The 24,293-nt window shown below is 57.5% G+C and overlaps 1 protein-coding gene across 1 annotated transcript in view; it reads left to right on the top strand.

Moving 5' to 3' along the window:
- PDPR (pyruvate dehydrogenase phosphatase regulatory subunit) overlaps nt 1–21,079 on the top strand; it is a 35,577-nt gene extending 14,498 nt beyond the window's left edge. Inside the window, exons 7-17 of the mRNA XM_009905897.2 lie at nt 53–202; nt 3,112–3,304; nt 6,719–6,843; nt 7,794–7,949; nt 8,691–8,824; nt 10,814–10,962; nt 14,516–14,628; nt 15,203–15,297; nt 16,573–16,662; nt 17,598–17,780; nt 20,657–21,079. Coding sequence (XP_009904199.2) covers nt 53–202; nt 3,112–3,304; nt 6,719–6,843; nt 7,794–7,949; nt 8,691–8,824; nt 10,814–10,962; nt 14,516–14,628; nt 15,203–15,297; nt 16,573–16,662; nt 17,598–17,780; nt 20,657–21,061 — 1,793 coding nt within the window. The 3' untranslated portion in view covers nt 21,062–21,079. The remainder of the gene's footprint in view (nt 1–52; nt 203–3,111; nt 3,305–6,718; nt 6,844–7,793; nt 7,950–8,690; nt 8,825–10,813; nt 10,963–14,515; nt 14,629–15,202; nt 15,298–16,572; nt 16,663–17,597; nt 17,781–20,656) is intronic.
- The last annotated feature ends 3,214 nt before the right edge of the window (nt 21,080–24,293 follow it).

The following is a 24,293-nucleotide window of genomic DNA, read 5'->3' as shown; positions in this document are numbered from 1 at the left end:
CCCATGTCCCTCCTCTCAAGCCCCTTTGCCACCTCTCTTCTGCCCTCTGCAGCTGTGGTGGACCCAGATGGCAGGATCTACATCCGCAACTGGCAGGGGGGCATCCTCTCGGGGGGCTTCGAGAAGAACCCCAAACCTCTCTTCACAGAAGGAAGGAACCAGCTGGAGATTCATAACCTTCAAGAAGACTGGGATCACTTTGGTAAGGGCAAGAGGACAGCTTCCCCCCCACACCTGGCTTCAGCAGGAGGCTGCTGCTTGACCAGCTAGCATGGCTCTGCCTTCCCCTGGAGGGTGTGGGGAAGGATAAAACTTCTCTCAGACTAGTTCCAGCCCTTCACTTGTCAGTCATTTGTGTGCCAGCCCTCCAGCAAGCACTGCCTCAGTCCCTCTGTGACCCTCCAACCCCCAGGGGCTGTCTAGGTCATGCCAGCCCTTCAGCAAGCACTGCCTCAGTCCCTCTGTGACCCTCCAGCCCTCAGGGGCTGTCTAGGTCATGCCAGCCCTTCAGCAAGCACTGCCTCAATCCCTCTGTGACCCTCCAGCCCTCAGGGGCTGTCTAGGTCATGCCAGCCCTTCAGCAAGCACTGCCTCAGTCCCTCTGTGACCCTCCAGCCCTCAGGGGCTGTCTAGGTCATGCCCCCCCTTCAGCAAGCACTGCCTCAGTCCCTCTGTGACCCTCCAGCCCTCAGGGGCTGTCTAGGTCATGCCAGCCCTTCAGCAAGCACTGCCTCAGTCCCTCTGTGACCCTCCAGCCCTCAGGGGCTGTCTAGGTCATGCCCCCCCTTCAGCAAGCACTGCCTCAGTCCCTCTGTGACCCTCCAGCCCTCAGGGGCTGTCTAGGTCATACCAGCCCTTCAGCAAGCACTGCCTCAGTCCCTCTGTGACCCTCCAGCCCTCAGGGGCTGTCTAGGTCATGCCCCCCAGCATGCCCTGGAGAGCTGGATGGGGAGAAATCCAAAGGAATTCAAGAAGGGCAAGTGGGAAGTCCTGCATCCCATGGAGCAGTACAGCCTGGGGCCTGAGCTGGTGGAGGAAAAGGACCTGGGAGTGCTGGTGGGCAACAGGATGGCCATAAGCCAGCAATGTGCCCTTGTGGCCAGCAAGGCCAATGGCATCTTGGGGTGCATCAAGCAGAGTGTGTCCAGCAGGTCAAGGGAGGTTCTCCTCTCCCTTTACTCTGCCCTGGTGAGGCCACACCTGGAGTACTGTGGCCAGTTCTGGGCCTCCCCAGTTCAAGGAGGGCAGAGACTTGCTGGAGAGGGGACAGCAGAGGGCTGCAAAGCTGCTGAGGGGACTGGAACAGCTCTGCTGTGAGCAAAGGCTGAGAGAATTGGGGCTCTGAGCCTGGAGAAAGAGCAGCCTGAGGGGGATCTCATCAGTGCTGAGCAACCCTTCAAGGGTGGCTGCCAGCAGGGTGGCACCAGGCTTTGAGCAGTGGTGCCCAGTGAGAGGCCAAGGGGTGATGGGCACAGAGCTGAAGATCAGAAGTGCCACCTCAGCATGAGGAGGAAGTGCTTGAATGTAAGGCTGGCAGAGCCCTGGAGCAGGCTGCCCAGAGAGGTGGTGCAGCCTCCTTCTCTGGAGCCTTTCAAAGCCCTCCTGGATGTGCTCCTGTGTGACCTTCTCTAGGTGATGCTGCCTTGGCAGGGGGTTGGACTGGATGATCTCCAGAGGTCCCTTCTCTGATGGAGTGATTTTTCTCTCATGCAGTGGGGTACCACCCAAACCTCCCAGCACTGCTCCCTTCACTTGGTTTGGCTTTTTTGAGTGCCAGTGCCAGCTGCTCCTCTGCTGACACTGGCCCAGCAGCACTGCTGACTTGCCATGTGCCTGTGGTGTTTGGTTTCTGCAGCTCCCTCCAGCAGTGCCTGCCAAGTGCCCTTGCCCATGGGTGGCAGTTGCTGCACGGGCAGAACTTGGTGGTGTTGCTCCCCAGGCTTCATCCCAGCACTGACAGTGGTGGCTTCTTGTATTCCAGATGTTCTCTCTTCCCAGCTGGTTGATGCTGGCTCTGTACTCTTCATGGCCTTCTACAGAGAGGGCTCTTTGTCTAGGGGAGAGCACAGCAGTGGATGTTGTCTGCCTCAGCTTCAGCAAGGCTTTTGGCACTGTCTCTCCTAGCACCCTTAGGGAGCCTACAAGAAAGCTGGGGAGGGACTTTTGGGGGTGTCAGGGAGGGATAGGACTGGGGGGAGTGGAACACAACTAGAAATGAGTAGGTTCAGATTGGGTGTTGGGATGATCTCTCCCTTACTCCTGCTGGCCACACAGTTGCTGATCCAAGCAGGATGCTGTTAGCCTTCTTGGCCACCTGGGCACACTGCTGGCTCATGGAATCATTGAGGTGGGAAAGGACCTCTTAAGGTCCTCCTGTCCAACCTTCTACTCAACCCCTCCATGACCACCAGAGCATCATGTTCAGCCTTGAGTGAGCAGCCAGGGAGGATGCCAAACATTTCTTAGGCTGCTCTGTAAGGCAGAACATTCTCTACTGGCCCCTATTGCAAGAAGGCTCTGGAGGGGCTGGAAGGTGTCCAGAGCAGGGCCAGGAGGATGAGCAGAGGGCTGGAGCTGCTCTGCTGTGAGGACAGACTGAGGGAGTTGGGGCTGTTCAGTCTGGAGAAGAGAAGGCTCTGAGGAGACCTTCTGGTGGCCTTCCAGTATCTGAAGGGGGCTACCAGCAAGCTGGGGAGGGACTTTTGAGGGTGTCAGGGAGGGATGGAGCAAAAGGAGAAGTGGGGAGCTGGAGATTGGCTGTGAGGAAGAAGTTGTTGCCCAGGAGGGTGGTGAGAGCCTGGCCCAGGCTGCCCAGGGAGGTGCTGGAAGCCTCATGGCTGGAGGTGTTTGCAGCCAGGCTGGAGGTGGCTCTGAGCAACCTGCTGTGGTGTGAGGTGTCCCTGCCCATGGCAGGGGAGGGCTTGGAGCTGGCTGAGCCTGGGAGCTCCCTTCCAAGCCTGCCAGCTCTGTGATTCCCCACGGAGCTCTTCGCAGCCCCTTCGGCCGTGCCGGGGCGACACGGGGCAGCGGGGTGGGGGATGGCTGCGAGGCGTGAGGGGGAGAGAGAGGGGAGGCTGTGACCTGTCTCTGTGTGTTTGTTTGGGATGGCAGAGCCGCTGCTGAGTGCCCTGCTGCGCAGGATGCCCGAGCTGGAGGCCCTGCAGATCATGCAGCTGGTGAACTGCCCGGAGTCCTTCACCCCGGACATGCGCTGCATCATGGGAGAGTCGCCCGCCGTGCACGGCTACTTCGTCCTGGCTGGCATGAACTCTGCTGGCATCTCTTATGGTGGGGGAGCAGGCAAGTAAGTGCTTCAGCATCCACTCTTCTGCCTCTTGAAGTTCAGGTTGGAGCCAAAGGAGCTGGTCCTGCAGGTGGAGAGGAGGGGAGCCTGCCCCTCTGCTCTGCTCGGACCTCGCCTGCAGGGCTGTGTCCAGCTGTGGGGCTCCCAACTATGGAGGGGCTTGGAGGGGGTGGAGAGGAGGCCACCAAGATGATCAGAGGGATGGAGAGCCTCTGCTGTGGGGACAGGCTGAGGGAGTTGGGGCTGTTCAGTCTGGAGAAGAGAAGGCTTCAGGGAGACCGTAGAGCTGCAGCTCAGTATCTGAAGGGGACCTTCAGGCAGGCTGGAGGGGGCCTGTGGGGATAGGCCAAGGGGCAATGGTTTGAAACTGGAGCAGGGCAGAGTTAGGTTGGACACCAGGAGGAAGTTCTGCACAGGGAGGCTGGGGAGACATTGGAACAGGCTGCCCAGGGAGGTGGTGGAGGCTCCATCCCTGCAGCCCTTCCAGCTCAGCCTGGCTGTGTCCCTGGGCAGCCTGCTGCAGCTGGAGCTGGCCCTGCTGCCTGCAGGGGGGGTGGGCAAGATGCCCTTGGAGGGTCCCTTCCAACCTGAAGCAGTCTGTGAGTCTGTGTGAAAGAGACCACTCAGGTGATCCTTCTGTGGAGAATGCTCTGCTCTGCCCAACCTCCTCCCTGACAGAGACTCCTCTTCCATTCCCAACCTGAGTGGAGGAGAAGAGCAGTCACCCTGTCCTCACTGTGTTCTCCTGTGCATCCCAAATCTGTGCTGGCCTCCTCTCCCACCTTGCACACCTCCCCTCAGGTATCACACCTCAGTGATCAGCAGCCTGCTGAGGATCAAGTGAGCTTCCTTTGAGCTACCTGGTCTGGTGTTTTTTTCTTACCTACCAAGGAGAGATGAAAGCTTAGCCAAGTGTGGGTTCTCTCATCTTCTGTCCTCCCTGATCCCCTTTATCATCTGATTGAAGTCCTCAGATCACTGAAGCAGACACAGCAGTGGATTCCTCTTGCAGGCAGAGTGAATCTGAAGCAGTTGAAGCACCCCGTGGTGTGCTGCCGGAGCCTGCCCTCTGCCAGCGAGCTGGGGATGGAATCATCTCCCAGTTCAACCCAGCTCCAAATGCTTTGACAAGCTACTGAGTGTGATCCCAGCAGTGAAGGTGCTTTGCAGAGCAATCCTCACTCCCTCTGCCAGTTGGGTTTGGCAGCCCAGCAGCCCTTCTGCCATCCAGCCTCCTACCAAGCTGCTCTTCTGTCGTGGCATGTATGGGCAGCTGCCTTTGCCCTTGATGGTTTCTCTCTGTTGGTCAAATAATTTAACTCACCAGGGAAGCAACTAATGATTTTCCCCACCCCCACCCCCCACTTTATTTGGTCTTTGCAGTGAGGTTCTCTAAGAACCAAAGTCATTTCTGCAGGTGAAACCACTCCTGGCCCACTTGTTGCTGCAGCCTGCAGGAGAGCACCCAAGCTGCTTCAAGTCACTTGTGGTGATCAGCCTCCAACCCCTTTTTGTTCTGCTGTTTGGTGACTGTGAACAGATCCTTCTGCTCTGATTTGGTCTGAGTTGTCTTTCAGCTCTGCAGCTAGAAGTACAGCTAAGCATAACCAGGCTGGCACTGATGGGTTGTGGCTGAGCCTACACCAGGGACTGCAAAATGCCCCAGCCTCAGCCCCTGCTTCCAACGCAGATGTACTCAGCACCTCCTTTCAGAATAGAATAGAATAAACCAGCTTGCAAGAGACCTTCAAGATCATCCAGTCCAACCCATCAACCAGCACCACCTAATCAACTCAACCATGGCACCAAGCACCCTCTCAAGTCTCCTCCTGAATCACCTCCAGGGATGGGGACTCCACCACCTCCCTGGGCAGCACATCCCAAGGGCCAACAACTCTCTCTGTGAAGAACTTCTTCCTAACCTCCAGCCTAAACCTCCCCTGCCACAGTTGAGACTGTGTCCTCTTGTTCTGGTGCTGGGTGCCTAGGAGAAGAGACCAACCTCTGCCTGTCTACAACCTCCCTGCAGGGAGTTGCAGAGAGCAAGAAGGTCTCCCCTGAGTCTCCTCCTCTCCAGGCTAAGCAACCCCAGCTCCCTCAGCCTCTCCTCACAGGGCTGTGTTCCAAACCCTTCACCAACTTTGTTGCCCTTCTCTGGACACCTTCCAGCATCTGAACATCTTTCCTAACCTGAGGAGCCCAGAGCTGGACACAGGACTCCAGGTGTGGCCTAAGCAGTGCTGAGCACAGGGCACAATGACCTCCCTGCTCCTGCTGGCCACACTCTTCCTGATGCAGGCCAGGATGCCATTGGCCCTCCTGGCTGCTTGGGCACACTGCAGGCTCATGTTCAGCCTACCATCAACCAGCACCCCCAGGTCCCTCTCTGCTTGTCTGCTCTCAGCCACTCTGCCCCCAGCCTGCAGCACTGCCTGGGGTTGCTGTGGCCAAAGTGCAGCCCCTGGCACTTGGCTGTGTTCAATCTCCTGCCCTTGGCCTCTGCCCCTCTGCCCAGCCTGTCGAGGTCCCTCTGCAGAGCCTCTCTATCCTCCAGCAGATCAACTCCTGCCCCCAACTTGCTGTCAGCTGCAGATTTCCTGCTGATGGACTCAATGCCCTCCTCCAGATCATCAGTGAAGATGTTAAAGAGCATGGGGCCCAGCACTGCTCCCTGGGGCACACCACTGGGGCCTGGCTGCCAGCTGGCTGTGGCACAGCCTGGGCCCTTGACATGGTGCCAGCCTCTCCACAGCTCTGGCTTTGTCCTTACCTTCCTCCTGTCCTGGATGTTCCATCCTAATGGCAAATCAACGATTTGGAAAGCTGGTGGCTGAGTTTTAGGAGGGGAAACCTCCTCTGTTCTGCCACAATTTAAGAGGGGCTCTGTTGGTTGTCTTCTCTCTCTCTCTCTCTCTCCTTACTGCAAGGAGTTCTCCTGTCCAGATTGTTTGCTGACTTCAAAGCTGGACCCTTTCCCTTGAGAGATTGGCTGATGTCTCAACCACAGAATGGTTACAGCATGGTGGGGGTTGGAAGGGACCTCTGGAGATCCCCCACTCCAATCCCCCCTGCTCAGGCCGGGCACGAACAGCAGCTGGCCCAGAATCGCAGTGGCCCCGGGGTGGGGGGTTGGAATCTCTCCAGAGCAGGCAGAAGCTACTGCCCCACAGGGGAAGAGGCCAGCAAGAATCACAATGTTAGGGGTTGGAAGGGACCTCTGGACATCATCCAGGCCAACCCTTCCTTCCAGAGCAGGTCCCACAGGAACACATCCAGGCAGGTTTTTGAACGTCTCCAGAGAAGACGACTCCACCGACCTCGCCGGGCCCTCCAGTGCCCTTCACAGCAACGAAGCTTTTCCTCCTGTCTTAGCTCTTTGTCCTTATCTCAGTCTTGTCTTTACTCTTCCATCAGGTACCTGGCAGAGTGGATGGTCAATGGGTATCCAACAGACAACGTTTGGCCTCTGGATCTGAAACGCTTCGGGAGCCTCCAGAGCAGCCGCACCTTCCTCCGGCACCGCGTGATGGAAGTGATGCGTAAGTCAGGCCTCCGCACTCGGGGCTGCCCTGGGGGGTGCCCTGGGGGGTGCCCAGGGAGGCTGTGGATGTCCCCTCCCTGAGTAGAATAGAATAGAATAACCCAGGTTGGAAGAGACCTTCAAGATCATCGAGTCCAACCCATCAACCAATCCAACACCACCTAAACAACTCACCCATGGCACCAAGCACCCCATCAAGTCTCCTCCTGAACACCTCCAGGGATGGGGACTCCACCACCTCCCTGGGCAGCACATTCCCATGGCCAATCACTCTCTCTGTGGAGAACTTCTTCCTAACATCCAGCCCTAAACCTCCCCTGGTGCAGCCTGAGACTGTGTCCTCTTGTTCTGGTGCTGGCTGCCTGGGAGAAGAGCCCAACCCCCACCTGGCTACAACCTCCCTTCAGGGAGTTGGAGAGAGCAATAAGGTCATCCCTGAGTCTCCTTCTCTCCAGGCTAAGCAACCCCAGCTCCCTCAGCCTCTCCTCCCAGGGCTGTGCTCCAAACCCCTCCCCAGCTTTGTTGCCCTTCTCTGGACACCTTCCAGCAGCTCAACCTCCTTCCTAACCTGAGGAGCCCAGAGCTGGACACAGGACTCAAGCTGTGGCCTGAGCAGTGCTGAGCACAGGGCACAATGACCTCCCTGCTCCTGCTGGCCACACTATTCTTGATGCAAGCCAGGATGCCCTTAGACTTCTTGGCCCCCTGGGCACAGTGCAGGCTCATGTTCAGCCTACCATCAACCAGCACCCCCAGGTCCCCCTCTGCCTGGCTGCTCTCAGCCACCCTGCCCCCAGCCTGCAGCACTGCCTGGGGTTGCTGTGGCCAGCGTGCAGCACCTATTGCCGTCGAGTTGCAGACAGCAATAAAGTCTCCTCTGAGCCTCTTCCTCTCCAACCCCAAAGACCAAGCCCCTGGCCTAACCACTGTTCTCTCTGGCCCCTGCAGCCCTCATGTGTGACCTGAAGGTGCCCCGCTGGGACTTCCAGACGGGCAGGCAGCTGCGCACCTCGCCGCTGTACGACCGCCTGGACGCGCAGGGAGCTCGCTGGATGGAGAAGCACGGCTTTGAGAGAGTCAAGTACTTTGTCCCACCTGGGAAAGGTGAGGTCCTGCTGGCAGGCAATCACACACCTGCTGTGCTTGGAAGAGTCCCTCCAGCTGAATGGAGTCCAACCCTTAACCCCAGCACCGCCGGGTGGCCGCTGAACCGTGGCCCTCGGCGCCACAGCTGTGCAAGCCCTGCAGGGATGGGCACTCCGCCACTGCCCTGGGCAGCCTGGGCCAGGGCTTGACAGCCCTTTGGGGGAAGAAATTGGTCTTCATGTCCAACCCCTGGCACAGCTTGAGGCCATTTCCTCTTGCACAGAATCACAGAATGGTTTGCCTTGGAAGGGACCTTAAAGATCATCCAGTTCCAACCCCCTGCCATGGGCAGGGACACCTCCTGCTGGACCAGGTTGCTCAAGTCCCCATGCAGCCTGACTTTGAACGCGTTCCAGGGTGGGAGCCTCCATAGTTTCTCTGGGGAAGCTGTTCCAGTGCCTCACCAGCCTTCTGGGAAGGAGTTTCTTCCTGATGTCCAATCTAAAAGTAGCTTCTTCTTGAAGCTCTATCACTTGGAGAGGAGACCAACCCCTCCCTGACTCCAGCCTCCTTTCAGGGAGTTGTAGAGTGGCAGGTGGTCTCCCCTCAGCCTCCTTTTCTCCAGGTTAAGCAACCCCAGGTTCCCTCAGCTGCTCCTCACCAGCCTTTCCCCCTGCCCAGTGCATCCCTGTTGGCTGAAGTCAACTCATCCTTCACTCAGTTTATTGATCCCCCCCCTTTGATTCTTCTTTACCTCAGATCTGCTGGATTTGGAGCAGAGCAAAACCTTCTACAAACCAGACTGGTTTGACATCGTGGGCTCAGAAGTCAAGTGCTGCAAGGAAGCAGTTTGTGTCATTGACATGTCATCCTTCACCAAGTTTGAAATAAGTGTGAGTACCTTGGAAGTCACAAAGCAGCAGCCTGCTAGTGGTGGCCTTTAGCTGGCTTGGGCCAAACTTGTGTGTGTCCTGTTGAGGATGGGTAAGAGGGAGTCAAGCTCGTGACCAGATTCAGGCAGTGCCACAGGGTGTAGCACAGATTCATTAAATGGTTTAGGTTGGAAGGGACCTTGAGGATCATCCAGTTCCAACCCCTCTGCCATGGGCTGGGACACCTCCCACTAGACCAGGCTGCTCAAGGCCTCAGATTCCTGCTGTCTGAGGCCCAGTTACTGGAAGCACCAACTTAGGCTGTAGATAGGATGTGACTTCCGGTGCTGTCACCTTCCTGTTCCATCAGTCTCACTGCTGAAAACCCTTTTCTAGCCCCATTCACACAGAGAGGAGGCTTTCAAGCCTTGCAAGGCCAAGGTAGGAACATTCTAGGTCCCTCTGAATCTCTGGATGTTACCTGGGATCCCTCCCCTGCATGGCCATCTCACTCTGCTTTCACTCCATGTAGCTGGTGAACATGGCATGGAAGTCAGGGATGGAAGCTGCCAGTGCTGAATGTATGGTCCCCACCTAACCAAAGGGAGAGGAAAGAGAGAGGAGAGGGAATATCATCCCTCCTCCAGGAAAAAAAGGGAGAGGAGAGAGGAGGGAAGATGATTCCCCCCCCCAAAAGAGAAAGGGAGAGGACAGAGGAGGGAAGATCATCCCCCCCCAAAAGAGAAAGGGAGAGGAGAGGAGAGAGGAGGGAAGATGATCCCCCCCCAAAAGAGAAAGGGAGAGGAGAGAGGAGGGAAGATGATCCCCCCCCAAAAGAGAAAGGGAGAGGAGAGAGGAGGGAAGATGATCCCCCCCCAAAAGAGAAAGGGAGAGGAGAGGAGAGAGGAGGGATGATCATCCCCCAAAAGAGAAAGGGAGAGGAGAGAGGAGGGAAGATCATTCCCCCCCAAAGAGAAAGGGAGAGGAGAGAGGAGGGAAGATGATCCCCCCCCCAAAAGAGAAAGGGAGAGGAGAGGAGAGAGGAGGGATGATCATCCCCCAAAAGAGAAAGGGAGAGGAGAGAGGAGAGAAGATGATCCCCCCCCAAAAGAGAAAGGGAGAGGAGAGAGGAGGGAAGATCATTCCCCCCCAAAGAGAAGGGGAGAGGAGAGGAGAGAGGAGGGAAGATGATCCCCCCCCAAAAGAGAAAGGGAGAGGAGAGAGGAGGGAAGATGATCACCCCCAAAAGAGAAAGGGAGAGGAGAGAGGAGGGAAGATGATCCCCCCCCACAAAAGAGAAAGGGAGAGGAGAGGAGAGGAGAGAGGAGGGAAGATGATCCCCCCCCAAAAGAGAAAGGGAGAGGAGAGAGGAGGGAAGATGATCCCCCCCAAAAGAGAAAGGGAGAGGAGAGAGGAGGGAAGATGATCCCCCCCAAAAGAGAAAGGGAGAGGAGAGAGGAGGGAAGATGATCCCCCCCAAAAGAGAAAGGGAGAGGAGAGAGGAGGGAAGATCATTCCCCCCAAAGAGAAAGGGAGAGGAGAGAGGAGGGAAGATGATCCCCCCCCAAAAGAGAAAGGGAGAGGAGAGAGGAGGGAAGATCATTCCCCCACAAAGAGAAGGGGAGAGGAGAGAGGAGGGAAGATGATCCCCCCCCAAAAGAGAAAGGGAGAGGAGTGGAGAGAGGAGGGATGATCCTCCCCCCAAAAGAGAAAGGGAGAGGAGAGAGGGAAGATCATTCCCCCCCAAAAAGAGACAGGGAGGAGAGAGAAGGGAAGATCATCCCCAAAAAGAGAAAGGGAGAGGAGAGGAGAGAGGAGGGAAGATGATCCTCCCCCAAAAAAAGGTAGGGAAGAGAGGAGGGAAGACCAGCACCAGGGGATCCAGCTGATCCCCTGCAGCACAGCTCCGCCAGCCCAGCAGGGTTGTCTCGGGCCAAGATTTGATGCTGCCTTAAACTCCTCTGACTTATTTTTCCTTTCTTTCCTCTCTCTCCCTTTCAATCCCTGTAGTCCACAGGAGACCAGGCCCTGGAGAGCCTGCAGTACCTCTTCTCCAATGACCTGGATGTGCCAGTTGGGCACGTGGTGCACACTGGCATGCTCAACGAGAAGGGAGGCTACGAGAACGACTGCAGCATAGCGCGGCTGAGCAAACGCAGGTGGGAGGCTGCAGGCACTGGTCCTCATCCATCACACCCCCACCCCCAGCACCTTCAGGAACCTCTGAGGACCTCTTCATGGAGATCACAGCCTTGTTTCCCCTCTAAAGAAAAAAGGAACCTTGATAAAGAAAGAAGAGGCTTAATGCAAGCAACCTGCTCTAGTGTGAGGTCTCCCTGCTCAGGGCAGGGGGGTTGGAACTGGCTGAGCCTTGAGGTCCCTTCCAGCCCTGACAATTCTATGATTCCCCTCTTGTGTTCCTAATTCAATAACCCAGATGAGAGGCTGCTCCTGGATTTAATGATATTATGGGGTGGAGGGAGTGAACCTTTGGTCTGGGATTACAAATGAACATTGATTTGGGTTTTGGGGCCCTCACTCCGAGAACATTGAGAGGCTGGAGTAGGTCCAGAGAAGGGCAACAGAGCTGGAGAAGGGTCTGGAGAGCAGGGAGCAGCTGAAGGAGCTGGGGGTTGTTTAGCCTGGAGAAAAGAAGGCTGAGGAGTGACCTCATTGCTCTCTACAGCTCCCTGAAAGGAGGGTGGGGGTTGGTCTCTCGTCTCAAGGAACAAGCAATAGCAGAAGGAGAAATGGCCTCCAGTTGTGCCAGAGGAGGTTTGGATTGGATATGAGATGAAAATTCCTCCCCTCAAAAGGGTTGGCAAGGCCTGACCCAAGCTAACCAGGGCAGTGGTGGATCCCCCATCCCTGGAGGGATTTCAGAGCCATGGAAATGTGCTGAGGGCCATGGTCTAGTGGTGAGCTGGCAGTGCTGGGTTAATGGTGGGGACTGGATGACCTTAAGGGTCTTTTCCAGCCTAAAAAAGAAAAGTTGAATGTGTGATGTTTAACTCCTCCAACCCGAGGCAATTTGTTTGCAGGGTCCTCAGAGTTTCTCAGTCTAGGGAATCGCTTCAGGTGCAAGCCAAGCAGCTCCTCCTTGGCTCCTGCCTGACCTCCTCATGGGAGTTAGGTGCTGGAAACGCCACTGTGGGATGCTTGCAGCTTTTCCCAGCAGTGTGGCTGCTCTCATTCTCAGCTCTGCAGCCTGCCCTGTTTCTTTTTTGAGCTCTCATGACCACAAGATCTCATCCTTCAACTCACCACTTTGAGCTCTCGCCTTGCCATCTCAAAAGCTGCTTCTCTCTCTGGGCCATTTTCTCTGTGTGCTCTCATTGTGTTGGTGTGAGAGCATTCTCCTTTGCTGCTCTTTCAGTGAGAATCAGCTTTTCTTCCTCTTCCTCTTCATGCATGTGTTGTTTCAAAGTATTGTCCTTCTCTGCCTGGAGCCAGCAGCTTCCCTCCTCTCCTCCTCGGTTCCGCAGATGTTGTCTCTGTGGATAATGAACTTCCAGCTCGCAGCTCATCGTGCAGAGACAACAAGCAGCTCATTTTCTGACACCAAGTGGCCTTCTGTGTTTGGAAGCTGTTGATAATAACCAGCATTGTGTGTGAGAAAAGGTCTGCTGAAACAAGAAGCTGCTGTGTGAGCCGTGTGCCGAGCAGGCAGGGTCTTGCCTGGTGGGGAAGAGCTGCAAGTACCTTCTGCAGAATCACAGAGTGGTTTGGGTTAGAAGGGACCTCCAAAGGGCATCCAGTCCCAACCCCCTTGCAGTCATCAAGGACATCCTCCACTAGACCAGGTTGTCCAGAGCCTTGTTGAGCCTGACCTTGAATATCTGCAGGGTTAGGGCCTCAGCTGCCTCCCTGGGCATCCTGTCGCAGTGTTCCGCCAGAACTTGTTCCTCACATCCAGTCTGAATCTCCTCTCATTTCAGACCATTGCCCCTGGTCCTACCACTGCAGGCCTTTGGAAGCAGCCCCTCTGCAGCCTTCTTGTAGCCCCCTTCAGGCACTGGAATGTTGCTATTCAGTCTCCCAGGAGCCTCCTTTCCTCCAGGCTGAACACCCCCAGCTCCCTCAGCCTGTCCTTGAAGCAGAGGTGCTCCAACCCCCTGATCATTTTCGTGGCCCTCCTCTGGACCTGCTCCATCAGCTCCAGGTCCTGCCTGTGTTGAGGGCAGCAGACTGGTGGTGACTTTGAGGTTCTCTGTGAACTCCCTCTAGAACTGCCTCTGCTCCCCTTCTTGTCACCAGACTGCTGCTGACACTGGAAAGCTTCTTGTCATGGCAGATGTGATGGTGTTGAGCCAGAGACTTCAGCTATGGCTTTTGCCAGCCAGCTTGGTTTTGTCTCCTGTTAGCTTGGAAGCTGCTGAATGGCTCCAGTAGTTCATGACTTCAGGAAGAACTGAGTTACCTTGTGGCCTGCCCTAGATCCTGCTTTGGCAGGGGGCTTGGACATGATGATCTGTGCTGGGTGAGGAACTGGCTGGAGGCTGAGCCCAGGGAGTGGTGGTGAATGGTGCCACAGCCAGCTGGCAGCTAGGCACCAGTGGTGTGCCCCAAGGATCAGTGCTGGGCCCCATCCTCTTGAACATCTTCACTGATGATCTGGATGAGGGCATTGAGTGAGCCATCAGCAAATTTGGAATGGAATGGAATGGAATTAACCAGGTTGGAAAAGACCTTTGATGACAGCAAGCTGGGAGCAGATGTTGGTCAGTTAGAGGGCAGAAGGGCTCTGCAGAGGGACCTTGCCAGGCTGGGCAGATGGGCAGAGGCCAACAGGATGGCATTCAACAAGTCCAAGTGCCAGGGGCTGCACTTTGGCCCCAGCAACCCCAGGCAGTGCTGCAGGCTGGGGGCAGAGTGGCTGAGAGCAGCCAGGCAGAGAGGGACCTGGGGGTGCTGATTGACAGCTGCCTGAACATGAGCCAGCAGTGTGCCCAGGGGGCCAAGAAGGCCAAGGGCATCCTGGCCTGCATTAGGAAGAGTGTGGCCAGCAGGAGCAGGGAGCTCATCCTGCCCTGTGCTCAGCACTGCTGAGGCCACACCTGGAGTCCTGTGTCCAGCTCTGGGCTCCTCAGGTTAGGAAGAACATTGAGAGACTTGAGGGGCAACGAGGCTGGGGAGAGGCCTTGAGCACAGCCCTGGGAGGAGAGGCTGAGGGAGCTGGGGTTGCTTAGCCTGGAGAAGAGGAGGCTCAGGGGAGACCTCATTGCTCTCTGCAACTCCCTGCAGGGAGGTTGCAGCCAGGTGGGGGTTGGGCTCTTCTCCAAGGCACCCAGCCCCAGAACAAGAGGACACAGTCTCAAGCTGTGCCAGGGGAGGTTTAGGCTGGAGGTGAGGAGAAAGTTCTTCCCAGAGAGAGTTGTTGGCCCTTGGAATGTGCTGCCCAGGGAGGTGGTGGAGTCCCCATCCCTGGAGGTGTTCAGGAGGGGACTGGATGTGGCACTTGGTGCCATGGTCTAGTCCTGAGGTCTGTGGTGCCAGGTTGGACCTGATGATCCTCTCTTCCAACCTTGGTGAGACTGTGAGGCTGTGATCTCCAGAGGTCCCTTCCAACCTCCTGCTATAATTCTATGATTTATGGTTTCAACTCTCCTGTCACCTGGAAAGGTTGGACCAGATGATCCTTGGGGTCCCCTCTGAGGGTGATTCTTGGGGCTGTCAGTTCACTGTTTCTTGGTATCCATTTGTCTGTTCCAGCTTCTTCATGATTTCCCCTACTGACCAACAAGTCCATTGCTGGGCCTGGCTGAAGAAACACTTGCCTGAGGACAGTGGCCTCACCATGGAAGATGTGACCTGGAAGTACACAGGTAAGAAACCACTGGAAGCACAGCTCCTTGTACAGCCTGAAGGCAGAGAGTCACAGAGGCATTCTGCTTGGAAGAGACCTTTAAGATCATCCAGTCCAACCCTTAACCCAGCACTGCCAGCTCACCACTAAACCAAGGCCCTCAGCACCACATCTACCCAGCTTTGCAAGGCATGAGGACTCCATCACTGCCCTGGGCAGCCTCTGCCAGGGCTTGACAACCCTTTTGGGGAAGAAATTGTTGCTCATGGCCATCCAACCTAAACCTCCCCTGGTGCAATTTGAGGCCAGTTCCTTTGGTCCTATCACTTGTTCCTTGGGAGAAGAGACTGACCCCCACCTTTCAGGGAACTGTAGAGAGCCAAAAGGTCTTCCCAAGCCTCTTTTTCTCCAGGCTAAACAGCCCCAGTTCCTTCAGCCATTCTTCACAGGACTTGTGCTGTAGACCCTCCACTACATTGTTGCTCTTCAGTAAACACCAAAGCTTTAGACACTGGGATGTGGACATCTGCAAGTTCAGCTCTGGGCAAGACTTCTCCAGTCTCACCCTGGTGGTGTTTCCTTCTGCTCTACAGCTCTCAATCTGATCGGTCCCCGCGCTGTGGACGTCCTCTCAGAGCTGTCCTATGCCCCAATGACTGCAGAACACTTTCCATCTCTCTTCTGCAAGGTGAGTGGCAGTGCTTCCTTCCCCCTGCCCCTGCCAGGCTTCCCCAGGCATGTGCAGAAGTAGGGGAAGAACAATGGCTTGGGTGGGTGGAGGGGAATGGAGGTTTACTAATAGAGCTTCACTGCAGTTGGCAATGAATCATAGAAGCACTGAGGTTGGAAGAGGCCTCTGAGATCATCCAGTCCAACCACTCACCTCCAAACATCCACCTAGAGCTCACAATGCCACCACTGCTGCTGCCATCACCTCCCTCAGCATCCCATCTAGGCAGCTTTTAAACCCCTCCAGGGATGGTGACTCCACACCTCCTCCCTGGGCAGCCTGGGCCAGGGCCTGAAAACCTTTTGTGGGAAGAAATTTTTCCTGAGGTCCAACCTGAACCTCCTCTGGCACAACTTGAGGCTGTTTCCTCTTGCCCTGTCACTTGCTGCATGTAAGAAGATACCAACCCCCACCTGGCTCCAGTCTCCTTTTAGGGAGCTGCAGAGGTCTCCCCTCAGCCTCCTCTTCTCCAGACTAAACCCCCCCAGCTCCCTCAGCTGCTTCTCACCAGCCCTGTTCTCCAGACCCTTCCCCAGCTTTGTTGCCCTCCTCTGGACCTGCTCCAGCTCCTCAATGTCCTTCTTGGATTGAGGGCCCCAAAACTCAACCCCCAGGACTCAAGGTGCAGCCTCACCAGTGCCCAGTACAGGAGTACCATCACCTTCCTACTCCCGCTGGCCACACCATAGCTGATCCAGGCCAGGATGCTGGTGGCTTTTGGGCACACTGCTGGCTCATCTTCAGCCAGCTGTCAACCAACACCCCCAGGTCCCTCTCTGCTGGGCACCAGGCTCCCTTTAACTATGTGTCTTAGGTTTCCTCTTGCTGAAATCCAGGAGAACCCCCATGTGTGTTCAGAGTCCACTCCCTGTAGGCTTGGGGCCTTTGTCATGTAACCCATCAAGGAGCTGTCATCCAGAGGGGCTGCTGGGCTCAGTCACTCAGTGTCCCCTGCCACATTAGCAGGCTGAGCAGATAACTGCTGCTCAACTCCAATCTGGTATCTAGAACACCACCCATGTCCTGACCTAGTTCCAAGGCTTCTCATCAAGCTTCCAGGCAGCGATGAGGACGTTTGGGTAAGGTGACATCGCTGCTTCAATCTGGAGCTGCTTGGCAGGTGTGTGCTGGGGGAGGAGCTGCAGTGAGGAGGGGGAGGGAGGACAGCTTGGTGTGGTTGGGTTATGGACTCTGCTCCCCTTTTGGGTGATTTCCCCCCCTCTGCTTCTGCAGGAGATGAGTGTGGGCTATGCCAACGGCATCCGTGTGATGAGCATCACCCACACGGGAGAGCCTGGATTCGTGCTCTATATCCCCATAGAGGTAAGAGCAGGTGGGAGCCTCAGCTAATTCAGACACTTGGTTGCATGCTTGATGAGAAACCATTTCTGGCTTGACTCAGGGTAATGAAATCATAGCACTGCTTGGCTTGGAAAAGCCCTCCAAGATCATGAAGTCCAACCATCAACCCAACACCACCGTGGCCGCTGAACCATGGCCCCCAGTGCTGTATTGACCTGGTGCTTTGTTTCAGTTCCCATTTGGGCTGGCTTCCATGGCACTGGGGTTGTGTATTAATGAAGAAGTGTTTTATCTGCTCCTGAACCTGCCCATTTATCACAGACCCACAGAGCTGCTTGGCTTGGAAAAGCCTTCTAAGGCCATCCAGTCCAAACAGCAACCCAGCACCACCATGGCCACTAAATCACAGAACTGTCAGGGTTGGAAGGGAGCTGCAGGCTCAGCCAGCTCCAACCCCCCTGCCATGGGCAGGGACAGCTCCCACTACAGCAGGTTGCTCACAGCCACCTCCAGCCTGGCCTTCAAAACCTCCAGGCATGAGGAGGAGGCTTCCACCACCTCCCTGGGCAACCTGGGCCGGTGTCTCACCACCCTCCTGGGGAAGAACTTCCTCCTAACATCCAATCTGAATCTGCCCACTTCTAGTTTTGCTCCACCACCCCCATCCCCAGGTGCCATGGCCACACATTTCTTGAACACCTCCAGGGCTGGTGACTCCACCACCACCCTGAGCAGCCTGTTCCAACGCCTGGAACACCTCTGGGCTGCTCCACTGGAAAGCTTCCTGCAGGCCCCAGGGGGGGAACTCCCCTGCTTCGTGCTGCGTTCCGCAGGGGCAGAACTCTTCTCCTGCGACGCGGCAGGGGCGCAGCCCCGTCCCTGCTGCTTCCAGGGGCCGTCCCTTTCCCCTGGTGTCAGCCTGCAGCTCCCTGTGTGTCCCCCTCCTCCCTCTGCAGTATGCCCTGCACGTCTACAATGAGGTGATGAACATGGGGCAGAAGTACGGGATCCGGAACGCCGGTTACTACGCGCTCCGCAGCCTGCGCATCGAGAAGTTCTTCGCCTTCTGGGGGCAGGATCTGGATGCTTTTACCACTCCCATGGAGTGTGGGCGCGAGTTCCAGGTCAAGCTGGACAAGGTAAAGCCCTGGGATGGGTGGGAGAGGCTTCAGCCAGGGGGAAATGGAATGGAATTCAGCAAGGGCAAGCGGGGAGGCTTGCACCGGGGAAAGAACCTCATGGAGCAGGAGAGGTTGGGGACTGAGCTGCTGGAGAGCAGTGAAGGGGGAAAGAACCTGGGGGTCCTGGTGGGTGGGAGGTTGACCATGAGCCAGCACTGTGCCCTTCTTAGAGTGAGGGACCCAAAACTGCCCCCAGGATTCAAGGTGTGGCCTCACCAGTGCTGCCTTTGCCACCATCCCCCACAGCAAGCTGCTGGCCAAGCTGTCAGCCCCTGGCTGGGACAGCAGCACTCTGAGCTGGGTGAGGAACTGGCTGGAGGCTGAGCCCAGAGGGTGGTGGTGAATGGTGCCACAGCCAGCTGGCAGCCAGGCACCAGTGATGTGCCCCAGGGAACAGTGCTGGGCCCCAGCCTGATCAATATCCTCATTGATGATCTGGATGAGGGCATGGAGTCAGCCATCAGCAAATGTGCAGATGACAGCAAGCTGGGGGCAGATGTTGGTCAGTTAGAGGGCAGAAGGGCTCTGCAGAGGCACCTTGCCAGGCTGGGCAGATGGGCAGAGGCCAACAGGATGGCATTCAACAAGTCCAAGTGCCAGGGGCTGCACTTTGGCCACAGCAACCCCAGGCAGAGCTACAGGCTGGGGGCAGAGTGGCTGAGAGCTGCCAGGCAGAGAGGGAGCTGGGGGTGCTGATTGACAGCTGCCTAAACATGAGCCAGCAGTGTGCCCAGGGGACCAAGAAGGCCAAGGGCATCCTGGCCTGCATTAGGGATGGTGTGGCCAGCAGGAGCAGGGAGGTCATTGTGCCCTGTGCTCAGCACTGCTTAGGCCACACCTTGAGTCCTGTGTCCAGTTCTGGGCCCCTCAGTTTAGGAAGGACATTGAGAGACTTGAAGGTGTCCAGAGAAGGGCAACAAGGCTGGGGAGAGACCTTGAGCACAGCCCTGGGAGGAGAGGCTGAGGGAGCTGGGGTTGCTTAGCCTGGAGAAGAGGAGGCTCAGGGGAGACTTCATTGCTCTCTGCAACTCCCTGAAGGGAGGTTGTAACCAGGTGGGGGTTGGGCTCTTCTCCCAGGCAACCTGCACCGGAACAGGGGGACACAGTCTCAAGCTGTGCCAGGGGAGGTTCAGGCTGGAGGGGAGGAGAAAGTTCTTCCCAGAGAGAGTTGTTGGCCCTTGGGCTGTGCTGCCCAGGGAGGTGGTGGAGTCCCCATCCCTGGAGGTGTTCAAGAGGGGATTGGATGTGGCACTTGGAGCCATGGTCTAGTCCTGAGGTCTGTGGTGCCAGGTTGGACTGGATGATCCTTGAGGTCTCTTCCAACCTTGGTGATACTGTGAGACTGTGACTATGGAGGATGATCTCTCCCCTACTCCTGCTGGCCACACAGTTGCTGATCCAAGCAGGATGCTGTTAGCCTTCTTGGCCACCTGGGCACACTGCTGGCTCATGGAATCATTGAGGTGGGAAAGGACCTCTTAAGGTCCTCCTGTCCAACCTTCTACTCAACCCCTCCATGACCACCAGGGCATCATGTTCAGCCTTGAGTGAGCAGCCAGGGAGGATGCCAAACATTTCTTAGGCTGCTCTATAAGGCAGAACATTCTCTACTGGCCCCTATTGCAAGAAGGCTCTGGAGGGGCTGGAAGGTGTCCAGAGCAGGGCCAGGAGGCTGAGCAGAGGGCTGGAGCTGCTCTGCTCTGAGCACAGCCTGAGAGAGTTGGGGCTGTTCAGTCTGGAGAAGAGAAGGCTCTGAGGAGACCTTCTGGTGGCCTTCCAGTATCTGAAGGGGGCTACCAGCAAGCTGGGGAGGGACTTTTGAGGGTGTCAGGGAGTGATAGAACTTGGGGGGATGGAGCAAAACTAGAAATGGGGAGATTCAGATTGGCTGTGAGGAAGAAGTTCTTCCCCAGGAGGGTGGTGAGAGCCTGGCACAGGTTACCCAGGGAGGTGGTGTGGGAGTTTTTTTCATGCCTGGAGGTGTTTGCAGCCAGGCTGGAGGTGGCTGTGAGCAACCTGCTGCAGTGTGAGGTGTCCCTGCCCATGGCAGAGGGGTTGGAACTGGCTGAGCCTTGAGGCTTGACAGCTCTTTGGTTCCATGGAATGGAATAGAATGGAATAGAATAGAATTAACCAGGCCTTTGAGCTCAGCCAGCCCAACCTATCCCCCAGCACCATCTGATCAGCTCAACCATGGCACCAAGTGCCTCAGCCAGGCTCTTCCTAAACACCTCCAGGGCTGGGGACTCCACCACCTCCCTGGGCAGCACACCCCAATCTCTCTTGCTGGGAAGAACTTCTTCCTAACATCCAGCCTAAACCTCCCCTGGCAGAGCTTGAAACTGTGTCCTCCTGTTCTGGTGCTGGGTGCCTGGGAGAAGAGCCCAACCCCCACCTGGCTCCAACCTCCCTTCAGGGAGTTGTAGAGAGCAATGAGGTCTCCCCTGAGCCTCCTCTTCTGCAGGCTAAGCAACCCCAGCTCCCTCAGCCTCTCCTCCCAGGGCTGTGCTCAAGGCCTCTCCCCAGCCTCGTTCCCCTTCTCTGGCCACCTCCAAGTGTCTCGGTGTCCCCCTTAAACCGGGTGGCCCAGAGCTGGACACAGGACTCAAGGTGTGGCCTAACCACTCCAGCCCCCTTGGAGCGAGGGGCCCCAACCTGAAGCCTGTGTTTGCGGTGTGGCCTCCCCAGTGGCCCAGCACAGGTGCCGCAACGAGCTCGACCTCCCAAGCAGGGCATCCCCCCGGGGGCTCTGTGCCGCAGCCCCTTCCCCACCGCGCCCCCCCTCCCCCTTTGGCTGAAGCCTCCTTGTCCCCCCCCCCGGCTTCCTTGCTCAGGGCCTGGAGTTCGTGGGGCAGGAGGCGCTGCTGGAGCAGAAGCAGCAGGGGGTGTACAAGCGCTTCACCATGTTCATCCTGGAGGACCACGACGCGGACACGGACCTGTGGCCCTGGTGGGGGGAGCCCATCTTCCGCAACGGCCGCTACGTGGGCAAGACCACCAGCAGCGCCTACAGCTACACGCTGGAGCGCCACGTCTGCCTGGGCTTCGTGCAGCGCTTCGACGAGCAGACCGGGCAGCGCCTGGTGGTCACCACTGACTTCATCAACCAGGGCGACTACCAGATCGACATCGCCGGCCAGCGCTTCCAGGCCAAGGCCAAGCTCTACCCCTTCAGCTCCCTCTTCGCCCAGCGGCGCCGCAAGGACGAGGTGGAGCTGAGCGGCTACCAGCGGGAGTAGGGCTGGGGCCTGGCGCCTGCTTCCTCTCCCGTCTTCCAGCCCTCCTCCTCGCCCCCCCTCTCCGCTCGGCTGTCGGCCCCGGAGCGTTCGTTGGTTTTGTACCTCTTCCACCTTTTGTTTTCAAGCTTGCCCTCCCCCCCCCCTCCCCAGCCCTACCTCTCCCTTCCCTTCAGCCCCACGTCCCCCCCGCGGACGAAGCACAGCGCTGAGAACGCCTCCCGCTGCCCACGGCAGGGGGCCTGAGGAGGAGCAAAGCCCAGCAGTGGTGATGGGAAAGGGTTTGGATGAGTCCCCCGAGGGCTTCACTCTTCCTCTCTGGGGACAGCCTGCTGAAGGCTGTGGCTGCACCCTGCTCTCCACCTATCACGTTGGCGATGCCCGCGGCGATAGGACCATCAGCTACCTCACCGGCAAGAGACAGCTTGGTGTGAGCAGAGCCAGGGGGGAGGTGGTGGGGGGCAGAGTCCAGCCCATCTCTACCCCTCTTTGTCCACCACTTTTGTTGTCCCTGAGAGGGAGCCAAGTGGACTCAGCCATCAGGTCACTGCTGGTAAGTCTGTGGGTGGGACTGGGGCTTTTGGAGCGAGGTCACTCGGAAGATCAACGTGGGGGGGAGGGGAGGGGGGGAGGGTTCACTTCTCTAAAGGGAGATGGGTCTTGGGGGTTCTGAACACAGATGCTGGTCCCTGAGCAGGCCTGGTGCTGGGGTTTGGTGGTGACAGCAGCACTGAGATGCTGCTTCTGGGCTGCACGGCCTCCAGCCTCTGCCACTTTGTGCTGGGTGTGACTCAGGCGGTCTCCTCTCTGGCAGGGGTCGTGCAGCAAGCACAGCTTGTGCTGGTTTGGAGAGCTGGAGCAGCAAGAGGGGGACAGCATCTTCTGCTTCTAGCTGCTTGTGGTCATGGTGGAGCTGAGGGGAGAAGGCTCAGTGCTGGTCTCACCTCTGGTGCTGGCGGCACTGCAAGAAGCAGCGGTGCTGGGAAAGCTTCTCCAGCAGCTCCTGCTGGCCTGGGGAAGTTGTCTTCTGTGTTTCTCCTCCCATCTGTTGCACTTCTGGCTGCTCTCTCTTGGCAGCACCTCAGCTGAAGGGGGTTGTGTGGGGAGAGTGCAGCAGGGGGGGGTTCTGAATCTCTTCCCTCTTTGCTTCCTGCTCCTCGGGCAGGGGCTTCAGGCGGCGCAGCTGGGACCCAGCCCTGCTTCAGGTGCCAGAATGCACCAGTGGGGAGTGGTGGAGGAGTGGGGGTGCTGAACTGTCCTGCACACCTTTCCATCTCCTTTTTCTTCCCCCCCCCATGGTGAGCACAGTCAGAAAAGCAAAGCTTCTCCTGATCTGCCTGAAAGAGAGGTGGTGAGAGAGAGTTTGCTCTGCCCTTGCCACCCACATACTCACCGTGGTCTTTTCTGCTCCAGCCTCTCTCTGGCCTGCAGCTCAGACACAACCTTGCCCTTGCCAACCATGAGGAGCACTTGGTGAGGAACACTTGAGGATCTGAAACCCATTCTGGGGGCCCTTTCTTGTCCAGTGAAGTGGCATTAGTGGTGTAAATACGAGCTCCAAACCTCCCTTGTCTTCTCGCTTTGAGTTTGCTTTCTGCTGCTCGAGTTGCCGCAGGGCTGCCCAGGGGGACGATCCTGGGTGTTCTCAGCAGGAGTTGGATGACCCTGAGGCAGCAAAGGTGAAAATGCAGAAGCTTGACACCTTAGAGCAGGTTGTCAGAGAGAGCTCCCCCCCACCCAGAGCGATGCAGAAGCTGGGAAGCCTTTGGGAGTGTCAGGGAAGCTTGGAAGAGGCTGAAAGGTTTTTGGACATGTGGTGTAGTAGGTAGCTGTAGAACGTGGATGGCACTTGGAGCAGGAGCTCCTCTGTGAGTGGTGAATCCCTCTGTAGTGTGTGACCTCTCTGAGGAGCTCAGACTTCATTTCAAACTGACATGCAGAAGCTGGGCCAGGGTCTGCAATGTGGAGGGCTTTTGGGGCTCTCCCCGCTGCGGTCGTAACTTGACTTCCACGTGCCTGGGTCCTTGCTCTCTGCATGGAGATCCCACCTGGGCTGTCAGGATGGAGTGCTTGGATGAAAGCTTCATGAGGCAGCACTTTGAAATCCAGTTGCTTCTTGCATCTCTCTTCCCGTGCTGAGGGACAGTGCCCCGTTCCCATGCTGGATTTGGGTGCCAAGGAGGACCTCTGCTCTACCAGCCTGTCCCCTGGCAGCAGCACAGCAGGTCACTCAGCAGCACTTGGCCATCTTCTTGTCCCTTCATTGGCTCTGGGGGCACATTGCTGCACCTTCCTTATCCAGGGACAGTGGTGTTCAACCGTGCCTGATGCTTAAGGCTGTGTCTTGGAGCAGTCCTTTATTGCCCATTTGCCACTGGCTGCTTCCTCAGGAGCAAGCAGAGCATGCTGAGCTCAAGCACTTGGTGGCAGATCAGCCATCCACTCAGCCCAGCCCCTCCACTCAGCCCAGCCCAGCCCAACCCCTCCACTCAGCCCAGCTCAGCCCAGCCCCTCCACTCAGCCCAGCCCAGCCCCTCCACTCAGCTCAGCCCAGCCCAGCCCCTCCACTCAGCCCAGCCCAGCCCCTCCACTCAGCCCAGCCCAGCCCAACTCCTCCACTCAGCTCAGCTCAGCCCGACCCCTCCGCTCAGCCCAGCCCAGCTCAGCCCCTCTACTCAGCTCAGCCCAACTCCTCAGCTCAGCCCAACCCCTCCACTCAGCCCAGCTCAGCCCAACCCCTCCACTCAGCCCAGCTCAGCCCAACCCCTCCACTCAGCCCAGCTCAGCCCAACCCCTCCACTCAGCCCAGCTCAGCCCAACCCCTCCACTCAGCTCAGCTCAGCCCAACCCCTCCACTCAGCTCAGCTCAGCTCAGCCCAACCCCTCCACTCAGCTCAGCCCAGCCCAACCCCTCCACTCAGCTCAGCTCAGCCCAACCCCTCCACTCAGCTCAGCTCAGCCCAACCCCTCCGCTCAGCCCAGCCCAGCTCAGCCCAGCCCCTCCACTCAGCCCAGCTCAGCTCAGCCCAGCCCCTCCGCTCAGCTCAGCCCAGCCCAACCCCTCAGCTCAGCCCAACCCCTCAGCTCAGCCCAGCCCCTCAGCTCAGCTCAGCTCAGCCCAACCCCTCCGCTCAGCCCAACCCCTCCGCTCAGCCCAGCTCAGCCCAACCCCTCCGCTCAGCTCAGCCCAGCCCAACCCCTCCACTCAGCCCAGCCCAACCCCTCCACTCAGCCC

Source organism: Dryobates pubescens, chromosome 19 (genome assembly GCF_014839835.1).
Source record: "Dryobates pubescens isolate bDryPub1 chromosome 19, bDryPub1.pri, whole genome shotgun sequence".
Classification (NCBI taxonomy): Eukaryota; Metazoa; Chordata; class Aves; order Piciformes; family Picidae; genus Dryobates; species Dryobates pubescens.
This window is presented reverse-complemented; position numbering and strand designations above follow the sequence as displayed.